The 26,790-nt window shown below is 40.5% G+C and overlaps 1 protein-coding gene across 2 annotated transcripts; it reads left to right on the top strand.

Annotated features, from left to right (window-relative positions):
* Nucleotides 1-1,109: 1,109 nt before the first annotated feature.
* On the top strand, nucleotides 1,110-24,014 carry adgrg2a (adhesion G protein-coupled receptor G2a). Of its 2 annotated transcripts, none has more exons than XM_037756206.1 (35): nucleotides 1,110-1,182; nucleotides 4,289-4,614; nucleotides 5,634-5,895; nucleotides 6,246-6,296; nucleotides 6,789-6,830; nucleotides 6,939-6,998; nucleotides 8,618-8,665; nucleotides 8,748-8,821; nucleotides 10,673-10,765; nucleotides 10,872-10,909; nucleotides 10,995-11,134; nucleotides 12,396-12,510; nucleotides 12,597-12,661; nucleotides 12,750-12,797; nucleotides 13,613-13,680; nucleotides 13,763-13,806; nucleotides 13,928-13,961; nucleotides 14,068-14,102; nucleotides 14,358-14,485; nucleotides 14,578-14,695; nucleotides 16,141-16,787; nucleotides 17,711-17,823; nucleotides 17,936-18,072; nucleotides 18,167-18,323; nucleotides 19,023-19,178; nucleotides 19,384-19,506; nucleotides 19,744-19,789; nucleotides 19,877-19,977; nucleotides 20,211-20,332; nucleotides 20,427-20,695; nucleotides 20,779-20,878; nucleotides 22,214-22,500; nucleotides 22,662-22,763; nucleotides 22,899-23,018; nucleotides 23,109-24,014. In XM_037756206.1, exons 2-35 carry the CDS (start codon nucleotides 4,369-4,371, stop codon nucleotides 23,195-23,197), a joined length of 4,278 nt encoding a protein of 1,425 aa, XP_037612134.1. In that variant the 5' UTR covers nucleotides 1,110-1,182; nucleotides 4,289-4,368; the 3' UTR covers nucleotides 23,198-24,014. The 2 variants fall into 2 exon arrangements, with proteins under 2 accessions (XP_037612134.1, XP_037612133.1); XM_037756205.1 differs by having other exon boundaries at nucleotides 6,936-6,998.
* The last annotated feature ends 2,776 nt before the right edge of the window (nucleotides 24,015-26,790 follow it).

Here is a 26,790-nt window from a genome sequence, read left to right as displayed (position 1 = left end):
CAGGTTAAATTATAGTATCAAAGCTGCGCTAATCATACAGTATGTTTACACGAACAATACATCAAAAGATAATGTGCGACGTGAAAGGCGCCAAAATGTCTCAACAACTATCACCCGACTCTATCGTTCCCCTCGGCTTTAACGTTTTAGCTTCTTTAAGCTCATTATTTTGGTTTTCCAGCCCACAAATTTGAAGCGTTTTGATACCTTTCCAGTACTAAATGGCAAATGTTAAAGTTATCAACTAGCTGGTGAACATAGTGGAACATTTAGGAGCTAAAAAGCCAGATATTTCGCTCAGGAGTTGGTGGAGACCCAAACAGAGCTAAAAGGAGAGTGAATATTGGACTTACATTTGCCTAGTGGACAGAAACAAGACTCTAAATGAGTGAATGTGGCTTTCTGTCCTGCTGGATGTGTAAATAACAGCTGTTTGCTAACAAGTTCTCCATATCAATTTTATATGACTAAAAATAAAATTAAATAAAGCTGCTTTATGAATGAGGGTACATAATAAAGACAAATATGTTAGTATTTTCTTCTCGTGGTATGTATTTGCATCTTTGAGCCATCATGTAATAAAGTACTTGATCTATTATCTATATTTTACAAGCGTAACGTGACGTGCAGCCTATCAATATCATAAAAACACCACAATGCAGCAATGACATCCTGTAATTTATGAAGGTGTGAATGCGTTGTGGTGTAACCCAGTCAGCTGCGTCGACTCCTGCCCTGCAGTCAATGCGTGAGTGTAGACAAAGCCACAGATATTATTGGATCGTTTTAGTTTACCAGCTGAGGAAAATTTTGGTATAATCTCCCGACGGAACAATGACGCTGTGATCAGTTTTACAACCTAGAAACACAGCCTGCACGGAAGGGGGGACGATTTCAGAAATTTGGGACGTTGTTGTTGTTCTCACTCACAAAGCTTAAAATGTAATTTGGGACATCCATGAATGAGTGATGGAGAAGTAGGACACAAACAACAATGCAAAGCCAAATACACCCAAAATATAACCATAACAAGAGGAGGATGTGTCATTTATTGTGAATTTGTGTGACCTTATGTTCCCAGGAGGATGCATGACCTTTGCTTTGATGGAGGATGGTGGAGATGGACACATCAGTTCCTTCTTGTCATCTGGCTTTCACTGTTGGCTGCCACACCAACCAAAGGTAAGTTAACTCTTAACTATTAAGGCCAATATTTAGCCTACAAACCATCCGCACAAGATATAATTTGTTACCTCAATATAATGAAATCGTTCCAACTCTTTGATTAATTTGTTGGCACGAATTTAAGAATTAGGCTAAATAGGCTAATTTGGGCAGTGCACAAGGCCAAGACATTCAGTCCAGCCACCATGTGCTTGCAGTTGTCTTTTGTTGTATGGCTATGGATAGAGACAAAGGGCGGGTCCATGTTTGTTTGTTTTTTAAGGTTTTTATATCATTGTGTAGCTTCCCAGCTGAATATTCAAATTTCGACAAAGTACGTATGTTTTAGCATCAAAATGCTTTTTTTCCCAAACCCTTCTATAAACGTTTTCTGTGTAGGTTTCTGCATGATGACACTGCTGCATGTGCATTATATAGTCAGTGCATTAATGTCACATACATTAACTGAGATGGCGGTCGGCATGCTGCCAGTTTTGAGAAGCAGAAAGGAATCTAAGCAATGTACTGCTGTGTGGACGCCATGTTAGTTTGAAAGTCGCACAATAACACACACTAACTAACCTATATATGCAGTGGTAGACGAGCAACTCCCGTGTTCTGCGAGGTAAAATGACTTTTTTTGTCAATGGAGTCTGGTGGCTTTGAAGACAGTTATATAACTTCAGTTGGAAAGCACTGTCTGATGGCGAGGTAAAGCTGTGAAAACATTCTAAATGTAGTGATTTTTTTATTTAGGTGGGACTTTTTTTAGGTGACTAAAATATGTATTTCTGCTGCTCCCATCCACAGCTGCTTTACCTCGCCGTCAGACCGCCGTTATATCGCTCTCTTCAAAGCCACCAGACTACGTTCACAAATGCAGTAATTTTACCTCACCGAACGCGGGAGTATAAATACAACCCCACTTCAAAAAAATCCGAACTAACCCTTTCAGTTATTTCCAAACTTGGCACAGCTAACGTTGACGCAGCTAGTGCTAGCGTTCATATTATCCATTTCCTTATTAATTAGCTTACGTTTGTAACCTACGTCACTGCTGATGGCTGAGTTTCCATTTGATAAAAACTTAACAGAATGTGGATGGATCCACCCTTTAATTAAGCTTTCGGGGATGAGTTATCAAAACATGTTGAGAACACTTGCATTTTAATTAGTATTGTTTGTAGGCAATTAGTGTTTCCTATTAATAACCGTAGGTCCGTCACACTTTCATAATGAAACGAAAATATTTGGACACTTCTCAAAGGGTGGGGTCTGCGCAGTCTGCCCAGGAAACCTGTTCTCAGTCTCAAATACCGCCGTTTGGTAAGAGCCCCTCGGCGTCGGAAGCACAGCAGCACCCTTTAGCAACAGTATGTGATGAACTGGGCTTTCAACTATCTCTGATGTAAACCCACCCGCGGTGTTATTCAATGGTTGGAGCAACTGACGTAGAATTAATAGCATAAGAGTCCACTCAGGGCAGGCGGGAGAAGTGGTGGATTGGTCAAACAAGCGCTGGCTGGAGCTCGATATTTTTTGGTACTCGACTGATTTAAGCAGTTCTTTGTTCTTTTGCACAGCCAGAGAAAGAAGTCCTTACATGCCAAGTCACAGTTCACAGATACTTGAAGTTCATTTTTGATCCGCTCTGTGCTGCGTCTGTTTCTTGAGTCCGACCATTAAATGGTCATCAGAGAGAAAATGGCACTCTGAAGACAAAAGAGACAAGCCTGAACATGTTGATCAAGTTGGCTGTAGAGCTTTAAAACAAGTGACTGTATATCCACTGACAGCTGGTGGCAGGCGTTCTTGCAGTTATTATGATGTGAGCTTTCAGAAAGCGATTGTTGGCACTGCTCAATAAACAGAGTGGTGTTTTCCAAAGTTGACAGTGGCATTATCTGCTGCATGCTGTGATGTGTCTAATATTCACTGCAGGCTTTTCCAGACGGTTCATCAGAGCTTGGTGTTTGCCATTTGCAGTTTCTTCATTGTCAAGTCAAGTAACTTGCACTGCTCTCCATCAGACGCAGAGAAATATCTCACGTACACTGGGAACATTTTCCCTTGTTTTTTGGCATCGCAGTGGCAACTGAGAAATACACGGGCTCATCATCCAAAATATCCCGCACAGTCTTTGGTCATAAAACATTCATTGTTATCATCTCAGCTTTCAGTGCATTTTCTTCACAACATTTGAGTCATGAAACTAAGCACCGTTGAGTTTAACAAAACAGTCGGTGCTGTTGTAGCTGAGTCTGTGTTTAACCGTATAGTACACATAGAGTATGAAGCCTCCCTTGCTGCGATTCAGTCAGTTTCTGCTGTAGATGTCACGAAGAATGCATCGATATTGCTTTCACCTTTAGCTGATGTGGCCTTCTTGTGCATATCTGTGGAAGCATGCTGAGTTATGTCATCCTCTCCTCAATAGACCTTTTTCGCAGCAGACATTTATGTCACAGCAGGAAAAGCACAAGGTGTAATAATTAATAACATTAATGATGGCTGCATTCCACTTAAGGGAGGTTCTGCTATTGTGCATGCTGATTCACTGGAATAGTTTATCGTCATTAATGTTATCAGTTTCACCTGTGCTTTTTCTGCTATGACAAGTCAAAATGTCTGCGGTGAAAAGAGTCTATTGAGAATTGCCGACGGCATAAAGTACAGAAAAGCTTTCATCGAGTCACCACTGACGGGCTTAAACCACGTCTGTTTTGCTCCCTATTCACAGTCTTTTCTTTTTTGCAGGTTAATCCATATTTGCATGAGCCAAACCAACCAAAAAACAACAGACATTACCAAAACATTTTTTTGGGGCAAGAATGGGGGAGATGGTGGAGACCAAAAACAGAGCAAAAAGCGAGAGTGAATATTGGACTTAAATTTACCAGGTGGCCAGAAACACTACGAATGATAATGTTGCTCCATATAGGCTGAATGTATAAAATAGGCAACTCCACATCAGCTGAAGGTGATAATATTCAGTGTTGTGTTTTTACATTAAAAGTTCTTTGGCTCTCAGGTTTAACTAAACCATTGAGATTACTTCTGCTTCCAGTGCAGCTCTACGGTGCGATTAAAACTTTAAACTTTGCATTTCTTTCACCCATTCCAGCATCAGGCCATTTCCTGGGAGACACTAAGGCAGTATTAAATGGCTGTGAGGACCACTGGACCCTGCAGGACAGGGCCGCCATGCCGCTTCTCTTTCAGATGACTTTGTGTGTCGACATTCGTGTGGTCGCCCCCGGATCCTGGGTGGCCTTCTCTTACAGCTCGGTCCACGCACCCAGGCCCGAGCTGGGTCTGGAGGGAGACGATGAGGCGCTGTATGGGTGGCTGCTAAAGGTCCGACACAGATTTCCTATCCGGCTGTCTTCAACACACTGGCATAGGATTTGTCTGAGGATGGATGTACAACGCAAGACCTTTAGCCTGGAGGTAATACTTCTAGTGTACTAGTATGCTCAGTGGTGGAGGAAGTATTCTGATCCTTAAATAAAGTAAAAGTAACAAAACCACACTAAGAAAATACTCCATTAGGCCTACAAGTAAAAGTCCTGCATCAACAATGTTACTGAGGTAAAAGTACATAAGTATTATTAGCAAAATAACACTACAAGTACCTCAAATGTGTACTTAAGTTGAGTACTTATAAATATACTTAGTTATTTTCCACCACTGAGTATGCCACGAGCTCTACACAAAACGAAGTCAAATAGTGTTGGCAAGAATAGATTGTTTACACAACCCAGTTTATCTTGCGTAGATACCACATATTGTGGGTGGGGTTTGGAATGAAAGACAAAACAATGCACTGTAAAAACAAACTGTTCTGACCGGTTCACTGAAGTTCGTGAAGTTCATCTCACTTTTGATTTACACCGCAGAGTACCATAGCCTGCATGAAAACAGATACAGTCCTGCTCTAATTAAACCTGTTGCTGCTCCTATTGTACTAATCAAAGCTAGTCAAATAATGCTAATTTTGACAGCTACCTGTACTACCATGTCCTTTTGGGCATTAAGCTAAAGCTAATCACAACAACTTGAAGGACACCTCCAGTTTATTACAACTTTGGTCTTATTCTTATAGTTTTGGCCATAATTTCTATCAGTTATGATAACATTGTACTCATCAAAAGTATTTTCATCGTCATTATAGAGCCTGAAGTTTGGCTTACCCGAGTGTTTATTTAAAACCTGTATGATCATCTGAGTGCAACGTGTTTCTTGCCCCCTCAAATTAATTTTCAGCAATGTCACCACCTTCCCAGATCTTAGCAATTCACTTAGTGAATATGATCTTATTATTACCGGCAGAAATGATGGCCCAAACTAACCATAACCAGACTGAGCCTTTTAAGCTAGAAACAAAAATTTGGTGGCAGTGTGCGCCCAGTAAATCTGAACTCTCTTTATTTGCGATGTTAGCAACACAGGCTGCGTAAATGTTTCAGGTTGATGGGGAAATGGTGGCAGAGAGGAGAGTCATCGCTCAGGCCATCCCCCCCCACGGCTCCCTGTGGCTGGGCTGCCGTCCCAGAGACCGACCCCGGCAGGCCGCGCTCGGGGAGGTGGAGTTGTACATGTTCCGCATGTGGGCAGACCTGGGCGACCATGGCCACTGCGAGGACGGCACTGTGATTGGCTGGAACGCTCAGTACTGGGGCGTGACCCATGCCAGGGCCAGACAGAGAGACCCCAACCTTCAGTGTGCTGGTGAGACAGACAAGCATAAGCTCTTCTTTACCTACTTTATCCTGCTTGTAAATGTTGGTCAAGCTGGGATCTTGTGCATGAATGACTTTCCTAACTAATTGCATCTATAACACAACGTAATCTTTTCTATCTTTTTATTATATAATTCATGATTCATGAATACAAAAGACTAATTCTAGCTAAAACATAGTACGGCATGTTTATCATTTGTCATAATGGAAGTCCTTGAGCATGCATTTTATTCATACAATTTAACATTTTAAGTGTCTTAATTCCTAACGCTCAGTAGTTTTGCATGTTTTTAGAGCATGTTGGATGTTGAATGTTGCATGTTTTCATGTGTCTTGTAGACCACAGACGGTTGAGACGTGGGGCACGTCCTAAAAGAAGCGTAACTAATGGTGTGTATTCATGTGACTTGCACACTTACAGTACATGCACGTTGTGGGTATTCGTCTGAATATGTGTTTGAATGTTCCTGTAAGTAGAGAGGACAGAAAGAAGTACACACAAAGGGAATAGAATAGCTTTATTGGGCTTTCAAGACTGTAAAATTGTGTTTGTGCTCATCTAAAAATCATAAGAACATTAATAATAGATCATCTTGCAAAACAAACAAAACACTTTTTAATGTTCATTTATTTCACCAATAAGAATACCAGACATTTAAACCTGATTTTCAAGAAAGTCATAGCTAATATTATCAGCACAGTTGAGAGTTAGGAAGAAATAAAGGGTGAAATACTTGACCGTAATTTGACCATAATGCTTCTAATAGACACAACTGTACAAAACGTCAGTGTAACAGATAGATATAGACAACGAGAGGGATCGATTTGAAGGTAGAAGTACACCATACTCTTGAAGCGCTTAATTTACATTTACTGTTTCAGCAACCACAACTGGAGTTTCACGGTCATTCTCAACTCCACTTGGTGAGCAAGACAATAATATCCAATGAAAAAATACCTCTATTTATCTCATTAACTGTGCTTCCCTCTGATTATCAGCCAACTTAACAACCTTCTCTCTTTTACCAGAAGTGTCGACAACTGCAACTACCTCAAGTCCTGCAATAGCAAGATCTGTCACTCAGGTCAGAGGTGGGTGGTGCTGACAATAACTGTCCCAAGTCGGAAAATTATAAAAAGTACTACTTTTTGACAGTGCCTTTTTGAAGAGCCTTTTTAAAGTGTTTTAAACCTGCATTCTTTCTAATAGCCAGCAGGGGGCGACTCCTCTGGTTGCAAAAAGAAGTCTGATTGTATAGAAGTTTATGAGAAAATGAGCCTACTTCTCACTTGATTTATTACCTCAGTAAACATTGTAAACATGAGTTTATGGTCTCAATCGCTAGTTTCAAGTCTTCTTCAATACAGCATGATGTTCATTTAGTAAATTATGGTCCCATTTAGAGTCAAATAGACCATAAAGCAGGGGATGCTTTAGGGCGTGGCTACCTTGTGATTGACAGGTCGCTACCACGGCGTTGTCCGGTCGTGGAGTTGTCTGTGTTTTTATCTTACAACTTTAACCCTTTCACAGTGTGTTTTCTGTTCATGAAAGTTAATTGTAACATTTCTGTTGCCTAAAAAATGTCTGGTTGCAAATAACCAAGATGGCGACAACCAAAAACAAAGATGGCAACGGCCAAAATGCCGAATTTAAGGCTTCAAAATGGCAGTCCATTAACCAAAGGGTGACGTCACGGTGACTACGTCCATTTTCTTATATACAGTCTATGGTTGCGTTTAAGAGGCTCGCCAGAAAGCCAACCCCAGATTCACTCTCGTTGTGGAACAAGCTTTATCAGCTTGGTGTTTCGCCTCGCTGTGTTTGCGTTTTTTCGCCACTGTGTCTGCCGTTTTCGTAGCTTAGATGCGTGCTTACGATCTGGCACCTGGTCGCTATATGTATTTTAGGAGGTTGACGCCCAGAAACACCCCAAACACAGCAAAATAAGAAAATATAGGCAGAGGACAGGGTCTCTGCTGATACACACTTCTAGTGGGTCATAAGTGATGATTATCATATTATTATCACATTTGAATGTCTGTAAATGATAAAAAAAAACTAAAAAACTGAAAATTAAGGATAATTTATATTTGGGCCTATCTTTAATAGTTTTGTTCATTAATTTCTGTTGACTATGATAACATTATTTCAGTAAATTATAAAAAAAAGCAACAGAAATTTAAAGATCATTTCAATTCAAAACCAGAATTGTCCTTTAAATGATTTCTTGGAAACTATTATACCTGAATACAATTGAAGACGTGGCTACTGTCTGTATTTTACTTTTAGTTTCAACATCTACTGGTAGCGCCACAGTCAACAGTCAAACAGAGCCTCTATCGGTCACAACATCCAATCTCCAGAATTCACCCACTACACCCTCAACAAATTTGACCCCACTAACGACACCAACCACAGCTTCCCGTTCAACATCTCACACCACAGTCCTGCCCGTCACACTATTGTTCCTGCGTCTGACGCCTTGTCCATTCAGACATCAGCCAGTACCCAAAGTTCTCTAATCACATCTCTGCGTGTCAACCAAACCACGCCTGGAAGAACACTTACATCGAGTTAGTCTGGCACATTTGCTGCATACTTGTGTGGGTGTATAATTAGAGACCTAGTATAACATTGTGTTACTTTCGTAGAGAAAACAATACCTGAACCTAATGCTTTTAAACATCTGTTTCCTCTATTGTCTTAGGATCCCAATCAGTAAATTGTAACATCAGCCAACTCTGCTCCAATAACAGTAAGAAACATCAACCTTTCGTCCAATCAGAGTGTTTTATTCAGGCATGTTTTAGGCCTTACAACTTAATTTCTCTCTGCAGATGCTTACTTTTGGATGCCCATAAGTGTGGAGGTCATAGGCGGCAATAAGACTGAACAAGATGTCCAGAACCTGGTGAGAGTGACAATCTCTCCTCATCCACTTAGTTGGGTTTCTCCTGTACCTTTCAGTTCCCACTCCTTCATCGCGTCATGTGCTTAATGGCTTTAAATGTCACCTTGTCACGAACAAGTCTTGCTGGCACAGGATCAGGTTGCAGGAGCAGAACATTCCAACCCAGTGATGCACATGAAATTAATTCACATTTGGAGTCACTGACCTTCTATAACCTGTCCCTCCCTGGGTTTCCAGTATTAAAACTGTGCATCCTATGTTTTTCCATAGTATGTGTATGTATGTGTTTTGCACTCTGTACTTCAGCACATTGGTTTTAAAGGTGCAGTGTGTAGAATTTGGTAACATCTAGTGGTGAGGTTGCAGATTGCAACCAACTGAAACTCCTCCCGTGTGTCAAGCATGTAGGAGAACTATAATGGCCAACGCGAAAACATGAAAATGGCTCTATCTAGAGCCAGTGTTCGGTTTGTCCATTCTGGGCTACTGTAGAAACATGGCGGCTGACTCCGTGAAGAAGACCCGCTCCATATATAAATATAAACGGCTCATTCTGAGGTAACAAAAACAAGATTCTTATTTTCAGGTGATTATACGCTAAAGAAAATTAACATTATACTCCATTTCTACCAGTAGATCCCCCTAAATGCTACACACTGCTCCTTTTAAAATTAAACAATGAATTTAAGGATATTTTTGTATTTTATTATATAATTTTAGGATAATGTAGAAGCGCTTTTAAATACAGACATTCTTAAGGCTGAACTAGAGGTGAAAATTCACTTTTCTGATTCCAATCTGGCAATTATTTTCTCGATTTAATCAATGAATCGCTCTGTCTGTAAAATGTAAGAAAATACTGTAGTGAAAAAGTTGATGTCTTCAAATGTCTTGTTTTGTCCAACCAACAGTCTAAAACACAAACGATTGTAGAGGACTAAAGGAAACCACCAAATCCTCCCATTGGCTAAGATGGAACTATAAAATGTTGTCATTTTCCTCTTATAAAATTACTCAAAGTAGTTGCAGATTTACAATAATTTTTGTTTAGTTCAGTACAAAGATTCATAGTCACGATTAAGTTAATTTTTTTAAGCTAAGTGATGTCATACTATGGAAGCCCATTTCTGTCAAGAAAAGAAAAAAATAGATCACGGTAAATCAACATTTTGACCTACTAAGTCACTTGAGTTTGGCTTACCAGGAGCATTTATTATTATCTTTTTTTTTCATTTATTATTTATCTATTTATTTTACTACAAATAGGGACTAGACTTCCATAAATCACAATAAAGCGACCATATAATTGTTCATATCATCTGAAGTGCTGCTTCTGTCTGTCCTCAGTTCAGTCTTGGATTCAGAGTACCTGAAGTTCAGTCTGTTTGTCTGAACAGTTTCAGTATCTGCATGACCACTGTTTTTAAGGTTAATTAAGGTTGTGGTATTCTTTAGCAACCACCTATTAACATTTATTGGCTTAGGATTTCTCTTTCGCTTCGGCTGACTCTGTACTCAAAGAAGTACAGTAGCATACCTGAGCTGACAATGTCTTTCATTAACTGAATAGCTGAGAATAATTAGCTGAAATCAAAACAAAGACAGCGCCGACTTCCCCTGGGGTTGTCTCTTTTTATACAAACAATAACTCATCAGAGTGATTTCTTTTATTAATTTAATTTGTCAGATACTTTCTGGTCCTCTAAGATGAGTTGAACTGCCTGTAAACAGGGCGATGCTTTCTACAACGTTCATCTGATGTGGATCTGATCTGAACTGAACTGTATGTCCCATCTCCTCCAAACACATTATCAGCATGTGTCTGCCTCTGTCTCTCCATCTCTCACTCAGGTGTCAAATGCATTTCGTTGCCGTAGTGACGGAGGTGATGCAGCACGAGTAAACGGCTCTATAGATTTCTGTCAAGGTGGCATACAACTTCAGGTCAGTCTGTCCCAGAAACAGGCAACACCCTTTTTCACGCTTCAGAATACAATATCTCCTACAATGCAGGCAGATGACTTCAACTTTTCTCTCTCTGTTGTTGCAGGCAGTACAGGTGAACTGCAGTGCAAAAAGTAACATAAGGTAAAATCATGTCAGGTTTTTTGTTAGCTTCTACATGTACTTCAGATTTCCCCTCCTCACTATGGTGTTGATGCTTTGTTTCCAGTCAAATGACGTGCGAGGTGCTGTTGCAGCTCAGACGCGCTGTCTCAGCGTGTGAGGTGCAGCGTGCTGGAGTCTCTGCACTGCAGCAAGCCGGAGACCAACAAATACAAGCCAGAATCACTGGAGATGTGGAGAGAGTCGGTGAGCGTTGTTCAATCAGTTAATTCACCTGATGATCATACACAAAAAGACACACATTACAGTTTAAAGACCCATTTTGTCTTCTTTTGAACCTATAAATTACAGCTATATCCACCTTTATAATTAAACATGTTGTGTTTCTCAACTGATCATAATTAAAATGATAAGCCTGCGTTTATATATGTAAAGAATCTAAAACGTTAAATTAGTTTAGTGTTAGTTTATGTTTTAAATAGGGCTGTCAATCGATTAAAATAGTTAATCGTGATTAATCGCAAATGAATCGCACATTTTTTTATCTTATCAAAATGTACCTTAAAGGGAGATTTGTCAAGTATTTAATACTCTTATCAACATGGGAGTGGGCACATATGCAAATGTATGTATATATTTATTATTGGAACTCAATTAACAACACAAAACAATGACAAATATTTCCAGAAACCCTCACAGGTACTGCATTTAGCATAAAAAAATATGCTCAAATCATAACATGGCAAACACAAGCCCAACAGGCAACAACAGCTGTCAGTGTGTCAGTGTGCTGACTTGACTATGACTTGCCCCAGAACTGCATGTGATTATCATAAAGTGGGCATGTCTGTAAAGGGGAGACTCGTGGGTACCCATCTAAGAAACATACAGCGCAAACCATGGCCTAAACAAAGGAATCTTCAGTGTACTTCAGTGGTGTATAGGCTATATGTGTTTCTGTGAAGGAAGTGCCGTCTCATGATGACACCCTGCAGTTGAATGAATGGGCGTGTTTACAGTGGAATCTACACACGCCCTGTCAAGAAACAGTAGGGACTCTAAGTTCCCAGCTGGAACTTTGCTTGGAACTAGCTGGGATCCTGCCAGTACTAACTAGGCTGGGAGGCTAAATGGTCTGGCGGTGGCTGTATCTATATCTGTACAGTATTTTGCAAACATGCAAAATGTACCCACGCTTGTACCTGTGCAGACATGCAAAACACCAACAGGAATACACACGCATATTGTTCATAGATGCATACATATTTAATAAGTTTAAATGTTTGTTTCCAAAAATGTTAAAATGGCCCTCGCAAAGACAGAAGTACAAGACCACAAAAACACAGAACATTAGTTTTTCTTTCCTTGTGAGGACCCTCATCGACATGATTCATTCCCCTTGCCCCAAACCATGACTCATAACTAGAAGCCTAACCTTAACATAAACCCTGAAAAGCACACAGTATAACAGTGTATTTAGCTTACTCATGTTGATTTTTGTCCACAGCAGGGCGAGATTTTTGTGGGGATATGGCACCTTCCAGTGGCGGGTTTGTGAGTTGCACATCCACATCCTCCCTGGAAGATATCTGTGGAGCAAACAGACCCTCCAGGCTTACATGGTGAGAAATACCTTCTGTTCTTCTGATGGAGTGTGAATATCTGTATACATGCACACTTTGTATCTTATCAGTGTTTCTTCACGTAGCTCTCTCATAGAGCCCAACTCCAACCCAACTCCACGACGTAACCCAGAATCCTGCAGCAGTCCCAGTGAGTATCACAAACACAGACTCCCATTATATTGAAGCAGAATTCACTGTTGCTTCTGCTGCTGTAACCGTGTTTTTCTGTGTATCAGGAGAAGCGCCTCGCTTTTGTGACTGCAGCGCTTTCTGTAATTCTACAAGTAAGAAAACAGTCTTCCTGCCTATCTGCATATATTGTACTGCATGTGTGTACTTTGACTGTATGGGATGTTATACAGACTTTAAAGGAACAGTCTGACATTTTTGGGAAATACACTTATTGGCTTTTTCTCCCAGATTTAGATGCAAAGGTTGAAACCAAACTTATGCTGCCTTCAAAAAAACTTGTAGCTCGTGGTTACAACATGGGTAGTCGTGTACACAATATGCTTGGCATCCAAGTGGTTAAGTCGTGAGAACACCGTTGCTAGGCAACGAAAATATTAACGTTACTGTCGCCGTCTAGAAGCCACAGAGGCTAACAATTTAGCAAGCTAGCAAGCGGGTGATGTAATGCAGGAAATCAACTTTTTATCAATATTTCCCTCAGAAATATTATACAATGACGAAGAAAAACTTTTAGGCTACGACTAAAATTTCAACTTATTATGCACCAAAAAACTTCCATGGCCTCCGCCATTTCTGACAACATCAACAAACACGTCACAAGTTGTAAACTCTGAGTTTTTAGAGGTGCTGCTAGGTCGATCTTTTTTTTTTACTTTTGTACAGAACCAGGTTAGCTGTTTCCCCCTGTTTCCAGTCTTTGTGCTAAGCTAACCGTCTCCTAGCTGTTGCTGCATATTTCATTGACAGACATGGGAATAATATCGATCTTCTCTCTGCAAGAAAGTGAACAAGCGTATTTCCCAAAATATTTAACTCTTTTAACTGAAACATACAAGTTTCACTTCTTTGTTAGAAGTATGTCCTAAACTGCCCTGACAACTTTTCCTTTGTTTTTTTTCCTCTTCAGGCCAGTTTTTTGCTACAACAATCAATATTAACAATTCCTCTGTTAATGTTAGCGTCCTACAAGGATTGGTACGTACAGCACAGTATGATTTAACAATACTTCCTATCATATATACATGCTATGTACTGACTTTCGAAACTTATTTAACAGTTGTCTGGAGCTAATGCAGCCCGCGCGTGTAACACAATGTCAGGGTAAGTCTCTATGGAATCACTTTCAGTTCATACATGTTGGGAAGTTATTGAACAGTTTACCTTAATACTGAATGTGAAAAGGTTTTTGGCAGTGATAATTCACACATTTCTTTGTTTCCAGGTCAGTTTGCCAAGATATTTTAAGGCGCTACCAGGTAAATCTGACTGCAGATAATAGTTTGGTACCAACTCAAAACCTTCTACTCACATCGATCTACAGCTGTTCAATATACTTCATCTATTTTTTTTGTCTTTATCCAGCGTGTTCATCTGGACTGCCATGGGACACAACAGAGGTAGATGTGTTTCTTCCTGTTGTCTTTTACATTATCTTATCTGCATATAAAAAAGAGCTTTTCAGACAAACCATGCTGAAAACACATATTTATAACATAATTCCTATGCCCATTAAGAAAGAGAAAGTACAAAGACTGATACAGAAAATCATGACCTTTCAATACAGGATATTGCACCACTGATGATAATGTATTGATGATAAATATCAGTATCTGAAGGGGGATTGTTTAACCTCTTTCCCTGCTGGTCTTTAGGTTGTACAGCTGCGTGGTGATACTGGAGATGTCTGGACCAGTCAATGGTTGCTCCCTGAGTAAATTTGTGCAACAACTCATCGACAGCAACAGTGGAATAACAACCGAAAGCCCACTGACACGCATGGGTTAGTCTGCAGCTTTGTGTTTTTTTCCTATGAAACCTCTATTATATATAAAAGTCTGTTGTGTAAACTTATTATTGACGGTGTGTCCTCAGTGGTGTGTGGTCCTCCTGGTTTGACTGTCCCTACTCTGTTGGCATCCAACCTGACCTGGGTTGAAAGTGACCAACAGACCTCTGATGTGTGCCAACCTGACCCAACTCTGCTTCGATGGTAAATTAATAAAATATTCCCGTGGTGCTGGCTTTTTGGGGTTTACAGTCATGCATGTTAGGCAGAAGGGAAACAAAGGATGTCTCTGATGATATGTTAGTAATTCTAGGGAATGCAGGAATTTGCATACTGAACTGTTTATGGAATAGTGAGGCTGAGGGGAGATGTAAATCACAAAACAAAATAGCTGCTAGTATGCATGCAACAACAGATGGATGTTACCTAACATTGTAAGCAGCATATCTGTAGTCTGCAGAATCAAAAATCCATACTGGACTCACAACAAATAAACTGAACACAACTACAGTTCTATTGAACACAAATACATTGACTGACTGAAGGATACATTTTATTGTTTACTGACTGATAAATTAAACTATTCTTGAGGAAAATAGCTTCTTTGTTCATTGAGCATCTCTAAAACGTAAGGCACTGGCCTCATACAAAAAAAGTTAAAGGGTAACTTCAGTATTTTTCAATCTTAACCCTTTTTTCCCATGTTTTTGTGTCTAAGTGACTTATTGGGACAACAATTTTTTTAATTGGTCCAGTATTGAGGGATAGTGCTGTAGATGGCAGTACCTCATGGGCTGCAATGTAATCCTAATGGGGCAAGCTGGCCCCGTCATTTACGTCCACTAAAAGCGGAATTTAAAAACAATTGGTCCAGTATTCAGGGATAACGCTGAAACCGACAGGTGCGAAACAAGCGTGAGGGCAAGTGAGCAACGTCAATGTAACGTTACGTTCACTAAAACTGCTTGTTTTTGCCACTGACAGGCTCAGATTGTTATTGTAAGTGTCTGACAACATTATGGAAAGGACCCTACAGAGAAATAAAACCTTTTTCTTACCTTTTGCTTGATCCGGTCTGTTTGTTATTGTGTCCATGTCCCATTCAAGGAGAAGTCTCGTTGTGAAATCTGAATATCTGTATAATATGGCTCAATAAATACCATCAAATTCAAAGACCTCATCCACATTGTGGAAATCGTCTAAATATTCAGCCATGACATTAAAAATCTTTTAGATAACACAAAACTACGCTTTCTATACTCCAACACAACAAACACTCACGTTTCCACCATGGATGTATTCCTCTATTCCACCGTTGTCTTCCGGCAACGCGCCACCTAGCCAGATTTCAGAACGATACTTCTCCTTGAGTGAGACTCTTTCCATAATGTCAGACACTTATAATAACAATCATGGCAAAAACAAGCACTTTTAGTGGATGTAAATGACGACGCCAGCTTGCCCCAATAGCACCATATTACAGCCCGTGAGCAGCTGCCATCTACAGCGCTCTCCCTAAATACTGGACCAATTTCACAAACTGTTGTCGCTATTAGTCAGTTAGACACAAAATCATGGGAAAATACTGAAGTTACTCTTTAATAAAGTATTTCAGTTCATACAATATTTTGCCATGTGTTCTTTTTCAGTGAGGCAAATGAGAGCCTTGCTGTACTTCTGACTGACGGCTGCCCTCCGGAGCCAACGCAGTCTTCCAATATGACCAACAGCAACATCACTACAACTCCCGAAGCCTCAACACCATTTGTGACCAACAACACTACCAATAACACAACAGATGACAGCGATAGGAATTTAAACAATGGCACAATTACAACAAGTAACACAACAACAAGCACAAATATCACCACGACTACTGTATCTCAAAACCAAACAGACACAGACTTCAATAACACAACGTCTACCACTGCTGGACAAGTTAATGTAACTCTCAATGCAACGGCATCCACAAACAACTCAACTGCGGACAATGTGACGACAGTTTTCGACAACGCCACTGAACCGACAGCAGCTCCACTGAGCAACCAGACTGGAAATCCCACCACAGCGAGTGTGACCCACAACGTCACAACAACCAATGGAACTGACAACTTCACCACAGCTGCCACCGGCGTCAGTCTCAATCAAACTGCAGGAATTGGCTTCAATGTGAGCTCAACCACAAGCAGTTTGACCACGGACTTCAACCCGCCAACCAACGAACCAGGAGTCAATTTTACAACTACAGAAACTCTCCAAACCACCACGCTCACCAGCACAACCACAACAGCACCTGGTATGTATGGTTGAGGATTCAACATTTAGCCACAAATAAAGCTTTTCAGTACGTTGGATCAAATTGGCTTGATAAGCTTGCTTTTTTGAAAGCTTTTTAAAGTTTAAATGACTCATGAAGGAGATGAACTGTGCAGGCCATGGATGTAGTAATAAAGGCATCATAACAATATAATTATTCAGGCTGTATTCATACACCGTTCGTAGCTATACCTATTAAAAATAATGCACTGCATTTCGCATATATCCCACAAAATCAATTCTGTTCAGCTCCCTCTTCGCCACAACGGTCCGGTACAGCGCCCGCATAACTGCTGATGCCGCACCAAACCGCCTGTCCATCTTCCGCTCCATTTTACCCATACTCATGAACAAGACCCTGAGATACTTAAACTACCTTGACTGGGGCAGTGACTCACGGCCAACCCGGAGGGCGCAATCCACCGTTTTTATTTAAACATTGATTTGTTTGTCACATAACTTCTGTACTTAAGTTATGCCACGTCTGTAGTTTTTTTTTTAAACTAAACCACAATATTTTCCTAAAACTAACCAAGTAGTTTTGTAGCCTAAACATAACCAAGTTGTCTCCCGTGAAGATGGAAGTTTATTTTGAAAAGACAGCACGCATGTAACGAGCGGAAATTGACACATGTTGCTGGACATTTGTAGGAAAACGCACAGAAAATTGAGGAATAAACTTTTTGTAAGATATCATACGAACCGTAGTATGAGGATACGTAGATTTGTTACTGGTATAGTTCCTTAATAATCTGTATGGATATAATGCTTTTCTGTGTTGCAGAATAGGAGGACTTTTTGATGAAAGCCTCAACTATTAAACTTTATCCATTGCTATGTTGATCTATTTCATCATATAATGACTACCATACATGACTAATTGATTCATATGACGTGGTACAGGAACTACCTCCACAACCACCTCAGCGACAACTATAAGCCAAGAGGTCCTGGAGGAAAAAGCAGATGAGCTGCTGAATCAAACACAGAACGCGCCTCAGCTCGGCGCCCCTCAGGTGAAGCTCCTGAACTATTAAAGTATACACTAGTAGGAAAAAATATCAGCATAAAACAGTGACTTTTGTGGAATACTTTAAAGCAAACTTCATCATTTGATGGATGTTGCAGATAAGACGGTTGTTGGTGAACGTAGGGAGGCTTCTGGACGGCCCCACTATCTCTGAGGCAGTGGCACAAAAGATCATCAACATAATCAGCAACCTGATGGAGGCCAACTCACTGGTCCTTGCTATAACTGCTACCAGGTACAACTCACTCAACCCTCAGCCACATGGACACACGTTTTCACAAACCATTTGTTTTTTCTAAAAAATGTTTTGTGTTCTGTCCTGTTTACAGTCTGATTCGACTGGTAGATGAGGTGGGTATTAAGGTGGTTGTCACTAGTGAAAAAGTGATCCTCTCTGCAAAGTTGCTGGTTCTGGCAGTGAAGGAAGTCGATGGGACCAACTTTCCGACATCAACTATTGACATCCTCAACACTGATAATGTCCAGGTAGATTTCAATTCAGACATCTGGTCTCACTGCCCAATGGGCCTCATGCAAGAACTCTTGCGAACAGATTAGTTATTATATGGCACGTACGAGTGATTTAAAGGTGCAGTGTGCAGGATTTGGCGACAACTAGCGGTGAGGTTGCAGATTGCATCCAACTGAAACTTCCCCCGTGTGCCAAGCGTGTAGGAGAACTACGATGGCCGACTATCTAGAACCAACTATTGGTTTGTCCGTTTTGGGCTACCATAGAAACTGGCTGCTCACGATCTCGCATTTAGTACCTTTAAACAAAATGTATATTCTGTTCATCATATCATCATTCTTCATATTTTTTTTTGCTATTTGGTAAAATGTTTTTGAATGAAACTCTACCACAAACGGAGGGAACAGGTTTTTAGGGACCTTGATTATGTAAATTAATGATGGAATCTCATGGATGAGGCACCCACTCATGAACAAGTGGCATTCATCATGTTGAAACGAGCGATTAAAGTTAAAGTTTGTACAGTTCAGAGTTTGGTGAATCTAATTTGGAAAACGTGTACGAGCAAAACTCCCAGAAAAAAGTAAAAGCGTTTTTTGCATGAGCCCCAATGTTTTGAAATGTGACATAAAGTGACTTTAATCAGATGATGGGACACAACTGAAAAGAGGAAACTTTTCCATTAACCATTTGTTAACTTTTTCTGTGCCCAGCTCCGTGGCCGCAGCGGATCCCGGTTCAGGAGGTCAGGGTCTGCTATGGGGTCTGTGTTCCTGCCCTCCTCCCTCACCACGGGGCTCAGTCCTGAGCATCAGCACCAGGCCAACAGGGTCCAGTTCAACTACTACGCCAAACCTGTCCTCTTCCAGGTACTTTCACATCATCTCATTGCCTCATCGTCATCTCTTACTGATTTTTTTCACAGAATTTGGACGTATTTATTGGTGCATTTAATGATTTATAAGCAGCATTTTTAACTGTTCTCAGTTAAGTCCAACATTTGTTTTTAATTCTGAGCCAGGTGTGGTTCAATAGAAAAGGAAACAGCTGTGACATGTTTGTGTTTTTTTGCAGGATGCAGCATTAGGTGACCGAACCGTTATCAGTCCAGTCCTGGCAGCCAGCGTGGCCAATCTGTCAATAAGCAACCTCACTGAGAACATTCAGTTTACCATCCGAAACATCGAGCCCATAACTGTGAGTGTGCACACACACATAAAAATTATTATTTTTTCTCATGATCACATTCACCTAGAAAGGAATCACACATAACACAAAGGCCCAGCCCGGTGTAGGAGACAAAGTTGACCTGACACAAGTAATTTGCAATGCAATAGTCAGACAAAAAATTCGAAATAAATGGTTAAAAATCAGTGTTGAAAGATGACTCAAAGTTCCTCTGTGACGTTTTTTCCTCTTCTAATTCTTTCGCAGGGAAACTACACGGCCTCCTGTGCATTTTGGGACTTCACCCACAATGGTGAGTGCGTGCACACCAAATCAAGTTGGTTAAGTTGGTTAAATTTCCACACGTATTAATGTCCCTGTTTGTTTTCTTGTTCGGGAGGTGGAGGAGGCTGGAGGTCTGACGGCTGCTTTCTTGTCGACACCTCACCGGAGGAAACAACCTGCAGCTGCAACCATCTCACATCCTTTGCAATACTGCTGGTTCGTGTGCATATTTGTTTAAACGTGTGTCATATATTGACAATAAGAGCTTCACATCACAATTACAACATGTATAGTGAATTAAGTGAACAACAAAAAATAACAGCTTAAAGAGGCAACAAAAGTGATCTGACTCTGTCTTTTTGTAAATGGTTAAAGTGAGAAATGTTAAAGCTTAAAGCCTGCTGTTGTACAATGTGTATTCACTGTATATTTGTGTGTCTTGAATACAGGATTTGTCCAGACAGGAGATTGACCCAAGGAATGCACTGATTCTTACTTTCATCACCTACATCGGCTGTGGAATCTCTTCCATTTTCCTCGCTGTCACCTTGCTGACATATCTTTTGTTTAAGTAAGAATCTATGTCTTTACCAAGACTACTTGAATCTGAGCTTTATGTCAAAGCTAAAAAAGTACAAGTATCCTAACAAACTCTTTCTCTGCAGTAAACTGCTGCGGGATATTCCGGCCAAGATCCTGGTTCAGCTCTGCACGTCCCTCCTCCTCCTCAACCTGGTGTTCCTGCTGGACGGCTGGCTGGCGCTCTACCCGGCGGTCGGCCTGTGCATTAGCACCGCCTTTTTCCTGCACTACTTCCTGCTGACAACATTCACCTGGGCGGGGCTTGAGGCCCTGCACATGTACCTGAGCATCGTCCGGGTGTTCACTCCCTACCTCAGCAGATACATGCTCAAGATGTCCCTGATAGGCTGGGGTGGGTAACGCTCCTAAACTTCAAAACGTTTTCAATTGGACATACTGAGATGGTTCTGCTGATTAACATCCTGGTCTTTGCAGGCCTTCCTCTTATCGTGGTGACCATTGTAATAGCAGTGGACAAAGACAACTATGGTCTGGTCACATATGGAAGATTGACAAATGGCACTTCAAATGACTTGTAAGTTACACCTAAATCTTAATAACCTCCTCTAAGTACAGATTCACGTTTCACATAGATTGTGTTTTTTTCTGTTGTAGTTTGTTTTTCTAATCAGCCCATAATAGAGCAATCAGCACATGACGTCGTTCATTCATTTTGAACCATATCTGTTCGCAGGTCTTGTTGTTTTTTGGTCGAAGGGTAAAACAGTGGTTAGACGGGGGCCAGACATCCTATAAATGTATGCAGTACTTACAGTTACTACGAGGACCTTTAGAGGTTATGAAACAGTCTCAATTTAATACTGATGCCTCTATATGGCCTACACAAGTAAACAAGACCATCAGCGAGAAGACTGGCTATTCCTACATAGTTATTCTTATTGCTTGTCATTGGTGCCGCCGGGTCGGATTCCACGTGAAATTAGATGAAATCATGCCAGTTCACCGGAAACTCCTTCAGCTCAGACTCCAGCGAGTACTCCTTCGCGGGCAGACCTAGATCCGGCTACGCTGCCACCTTCGACTGCCGGTCCCTGCTGGGAACCAAGACCAACACTACGCTGCTGGAGGCCCAGGCCGTATTGCTGGGCCCGCTGGAAGGGAAGGGAGGCATGGTAGAACCAGAACCAGGACTAAGCGAGGCAGACTGTCGGACCCTGCTGCAGTAAAATTAGAGGTTTTCTAAGGGGACTCTGGTGCTCGGAAACAATACCGCTTTTGTTTACAGGGACCGCCAAAATCAAAACAAAATGAGAGTTCCTTGTAGTAACTTTAAATTAAAAAAAATATTTAATTTGTCAAAATCCTTTTCATTAAGAAGAAATCGAACTGTGTCAACCTAAAATTCAGATTTTCTAAATATTTTCCTCAGATGAATACTAAACATTACACATCTGAACAGTTTTCCCTCATTATATCTGTCATTAACACATTTGGCCACCGGAAGGTGAGAGAGGTAAACAATCGCTTTACTGCACTCTGTCTATGGTGCTGAAACATTCAAACGAAAATCTTTTCAAGTGTTCAAGTCAAAATATCCAGTACGAAAAAGCTCTATCCAGCTGAAAGCACACAGAAACACACATATCACATGTAAAGTAAATGCAACCACTTAGCTACCACCTGGAAATACCATAGAAACCACATCGAACACCCAAGCAATGACTTTGCCGTGTCCTGTTAAACACCATAGTACCCACTAGTACTAGTGACACCCTGCTAACCTACTTGACCACCAAGAAATCTGGCAACCCCCTAGTAGGCACGAACAACCACCTAGAAGACAGCAAGCATGCATTATTTTTGGTTGTTAAATATGTTTTTCTGTGTCTCTATCTGTCTCCCCCTGTAGCTGTTGGCTGCGTAATGACATCGCTTTCTATGTGGGCGTGGTGGCCTACTTCCTTGTGGTGTTTGTTCTGTGCGTGGTGATCTTCATTGTCGTTATGGTCCAGCTGGCCCGGATCAAGAAGCAGAACCCCCAGAACCAGGCCCCCAACAGGGGAGTGATGACGGATATGCGAAGCATCGCTGGCCTCATCGTCCTGCTCGGCCTCACCTGGGGGTTCGCCCTGTTCGCCTGGGGACCCCTCTACTTACCCTTCGTTTACCTTTTCTCTATATTCAATTCTCTACAAGGTGAGACTCGCATAAATGTACTAGTTTTGTACTCCACATTGTAGAGAATTTGACTCTTTTTCTGATAAACCTGATAAGGGTTTATCCTTGTTAGCCAAACTATAATATGCTAATGTATCCCATGAGTAAATTTTTATTCCCATTTCATTTGTCCTGTACAGGATTCTTTGTCTTTGTTTTCCACTGTGCTGTGAAGGAGAGTGTCCGCAGGGAGTGGAGAGTTCATCTTTGCTGCGGGAAACTGCGCCTTTCAGAGAACTCAGGTGGGCACCAAACTGTGTTCTTGTACCTCTGATTTACTGAGAGATTTACAACTGCTTTCATGCGAATGTTAATGAATATTAACATCATGAATTAAACAAACTGACACAAGGTTTGACATATACACTTTTCTGCAGAATGGAGTCGGACGGCCACCCAGAGAAACAGGCATTTGTCGAGTATCACAGCAGCCTCCCCGGGTCCCCAGTTCACCACCCGAAGCATCTCCGTCGCCAGCGATAGCACCAATAGCAGTGGTATGTTCACAGTCTGATCTGCATTTTTATACAATTTTATCCTATATAGAATTATTTTATTATAATATATTATGTGTTGGCCCCCCACAGAATCTGTGTTTGCGGACAGCGGAATATCTGAAGGCTCCCCCAGCGACTCTCCCATCAACGAGATTCACAGACGAACTCTGCTACCGTGAGGCGAAGGCCTGACGACTGTGTCAAGCGTCCATTTGTGGTTACAATAATTATCTACTCTAAGAGAGGCGAGAGGACACGGCCAGAGATAACTGATCTCCTGAGCAAACAAAGAAACTAATCACAGCAGTGGACGCTCACAGAACTCCTCAGTGTTCCACAAGATGAATGTTTACAGGTATAATGAAGGACAGAAGAAGTGAGACTGAAATACCTTTAGCGAGGATGATTCTGATTATAGCTTGAATGCAACAAGTGTGACTTGATGCCTTTTCTACATTTAACAGTAGAACATATGAATACAGAAATAATGCAAGACACTTGTTAGCAGTGGGAGGAGAACAGTAGGTGTGTTTCCGACTGAATCATTTAATTATTTCAGTGTTACAGCTGTGACTTAGTGTTCGTGCACACCGTATAGCTTGTTTCAAAGCTATTAGAGGTATTACTGCAATCAATAACTATGATGGTAACATTATTTATAGTCTGTGAAAAAGCTTGAGACATGTTAAAGATACAAACTTGCATTTAATTATTAGCGTAGAAGAAACGCTGTCAACATTGTATAGATTATTGTGATTTTTTTTTGTTGGTATATATATTTTTTTTAAAGATATTTCCAGTGTGTTTGCAATGCTCCACTGCCCGTTGCCTCTATATTTTCAGCCGATTAGGCTGTTATCAGTCCATTAAACGGGGTTGCTATCAGTGGTTATCATAGATGTGGGTCAGTAGGGCCCTGCTACAGCCACTAGTAGGTCTTATCATAGACATGGGTCTATCACCATTATTTTTATTAAAAGAAAAAAGTGCACACACCAGAACTTTACTGCTTGATCTTAATACAAAAACATGGAATTAATTGAGAAAAAGTTTATCATAAACATCTTTGTAAGAGGATTTGTGGGCAGTCGCGGTTCTAGACCATTTCAAATAGGGGGGCCAGGCTGGGGCCACATGTCAGGCTTAATATTATTGCCTCCCCCCGTTAGAACTGTCATTGTTAGAGGGTGTATTGCCCCTTTAATGTGAGATATTGCTGTGTTTTCCAACAGTACATTGTTGATTTTAGAGTTGTTAGAGTGTTTATATATTATATTAAAGATTATTTTATTAAGCGTAAAAGACATGAAGTGTGGTCATGCAGTGTACTGGAGCATGATTAAGAGTGAGGACACATATTGCCTAAAGTCCTTGTGCAAGAACATGTGCATACAAGAGGAAATAATAAAACCTCTACTCATCACCTGTCCAGTTTGTCTTTTTTGAGCCGGAGAGTTTCACATCTACTTTGACATCTCTACATCTTTAATCATACCTGTTCAACGCAAACCCACCAATTATGATCCCGGCAGACTCCCCCTCTCATCACCGCCTTGTGTAACCTTCAGCAGAGCGCCTCACGCCCACCTAGCGCCGGTTCAATCACAGCCGGTGAAGGCCGGCCCCGCAGGCTGGCAGCAATTTGCTATTAAAAGTTTTACATGAGTTCAAGTCTCGGAGCAGCGTGACCTCTAACGTGAACCAAATAAGAGAGCACGCTGTGTGAATAATGGAGCGGCAGAGAGGTCATGCAGATGAGAAAAATCCTGCAACTTTTTGAGTTCTTCTTGAAATAATAATCAGTGTGACTAGTGTTGTTAACTCTGATGTTCTTTAAAAGCACAACAAAACTATACTGAACATTGTTTTATCAGCTAGATACAGCACTTCATAACTTTTTATTTCATTTTATGAGAATAGCATAACATACCGTAAATGTTGTTGTCAGATTTGTTCATGTGTAACAAATATATAGCATATAAAATCTGAAATATTTCCTTGTTTGGTGCATGGATATATCTGTATTTTATTACATCCATTCAATGTGCAAGTTAAGTTTGTTGCAAACGGAAGGGTTATCACTTCAACTTCAACATGATTTATTACTGCTACTAGCCTACATGTTGGTCAGAAGGAAAGTAAAAAAACATTTTAAGGAAAATATTCACAGGTTGATTTTGCTATTATTATTATTATTATTATTATTATTATTATTATTATTATTATTATTATTTATTTTACTTGCTTTTCTTTTCATTATTTCTTTTGTTTACCCCGCTGAGCTGGTAGCTAATTGACCTAAATCAAACACACCCACTATGTCATGTGACCAACAGGTGCATGCTGGGTGTTAAATACATTGCTAACTCCATCACTGAGGAAAGTTTACCTTCAGTGTGAGGAACTTTCTGCTGTTTTGGACTCTACAAAATGTCACTGCAGAGCTTCATTCAGCTCAGCATGTAGGTGAAAACTTTGAGGAGTAGGACACAGTGACTGAATGCACTGGTTATACTGGGACAGATAGAGGCTAAATTGACTGGTTTTATACTATGCTTTGAGAAGTTCAACGTGGAACAGATTGAGGAGGACTTGATGCACAAGACTCACAGAATGACAGGTGAGTACAACAACACACTGCACTGACTGTGACGGTTGTAGGGTTGTAATAGTACCGTGGTATTAAAATTAACGGTTATCTTACTGCATTTTGTTTTATAACTTATGGTATTGAAAAAAAACTGACAAAAAATGAGTGTGAGTGAGTTAAAGGTACAGACAGGAGCACTCTGGCTGCACTGTCCCACACCTACAGCAGATAGGCTTACAATGTTAATTGTTGATGATCATTAGACATTATTTTAAAAGCTCACAGCTGATGTTATTTTTCATTTGTAGTTATTTTAACATGCTATAGTGCTGCTAACATTGTAAACTAACTAATTTAGTTTATTATTATAATTATGTTCTCATTCCTCAGTCATTATAACTGATAATAATAATAATAATAATAATACCATGATATTGTCATATTTTCTTTATCTTTTTTTCTGTGTGATATTTTCTGAGACATCAGGAGAAGGTTATTGTACCCTGAAAATCTCATACCATGAAGAGTTATGTGCCAATGTGTAGGCTACACTACACATTGTGTAAAAACTGTACAGTCTCTTTTTGCTTGAATATGTGTGTTTGTGGCTGCAGCCACTGTGAAGTTTTTATTGTCTGTCTCGGGGATGTTTTATTCTGCTGTTGATTCAATAAAAAAGGCCCCCGCCGTGGTGTCGACAGCTCTTTTTATTTAGGCCTTTCGGGCATTTTTGTTGAATATTTGTCCTCTTTTCTGAAGCTACACTGAGGAAGGTGGTTCCATAAATGGAAATTATTGTTTGGTTTGGACATCAGGGCTCTGTGGTGTGATAAGTATACACACTTTGACATTTCATTGCACATTTTGTAGCCTAAATGTCTTCGTTAAATTAATAGGTCTATCATATATCATCATATACATATTTTTCTAAAATGTATTTAAAGTAACTGTAACTTTTACTTGAGTGAGATGTTCTAGTTCTCAGATTTTTACACATACAGCAGTGATATGTGGGAACCCAAACAATGAATATCCAGTGTCTTAAGATGCTGTATTGTGCTGGTTATCTTGTACACCACTATGGCCATCACTAAACCCATTGGTTGACTTTTATATGTGCTGGTTCCTCCTCACCTGTGCACATACAGTATGTATATGGAAATCAAAACCCATATGGCTTAG

The sequence above is a fragment of the Sebastes umbrosus genome, chromosome 21, assembly GCF_015220745.1.
Source record: "Sebastes umbrosus isolate fSebUmb1 chromosome 21, fSebUmb1.pri, whole genome shotgun sequence".
Taxonomy (NCBI): domain Eukaryota; kingdom Metazoa; phylum Chordata; class Actinopteri; order Perciformes; family Sebastidae; genus Sebastes; species Sebastes umbrosus.
This window is presented reverse-complemented; position numbering and strand designations above follow the sequence as displayed.

Coding starts and splice junctions, on each gene's coding strand:
- adgrg2a (XM_037756205.1), top strand. CDS start 4,369: ATGCCGCTTCTCTTTCAGATGACTTTGTGTGTCGACATTCGTGTGGTC. Junction 11,135..12,395: donor TGGAGATGTGGAGAGAGTCG/GTGAGCGTTGTT, acceptor TTTTGTCCACAG/CAGGGCGAGATTTTTGTGGG. Junction 13,681..13,762: donor TTAGCGTCCTACAAGGATTG/GTACGTACAGCA, acceptor CTTATTTAACAG/TTGTCTGGAGCTAATGCAGC.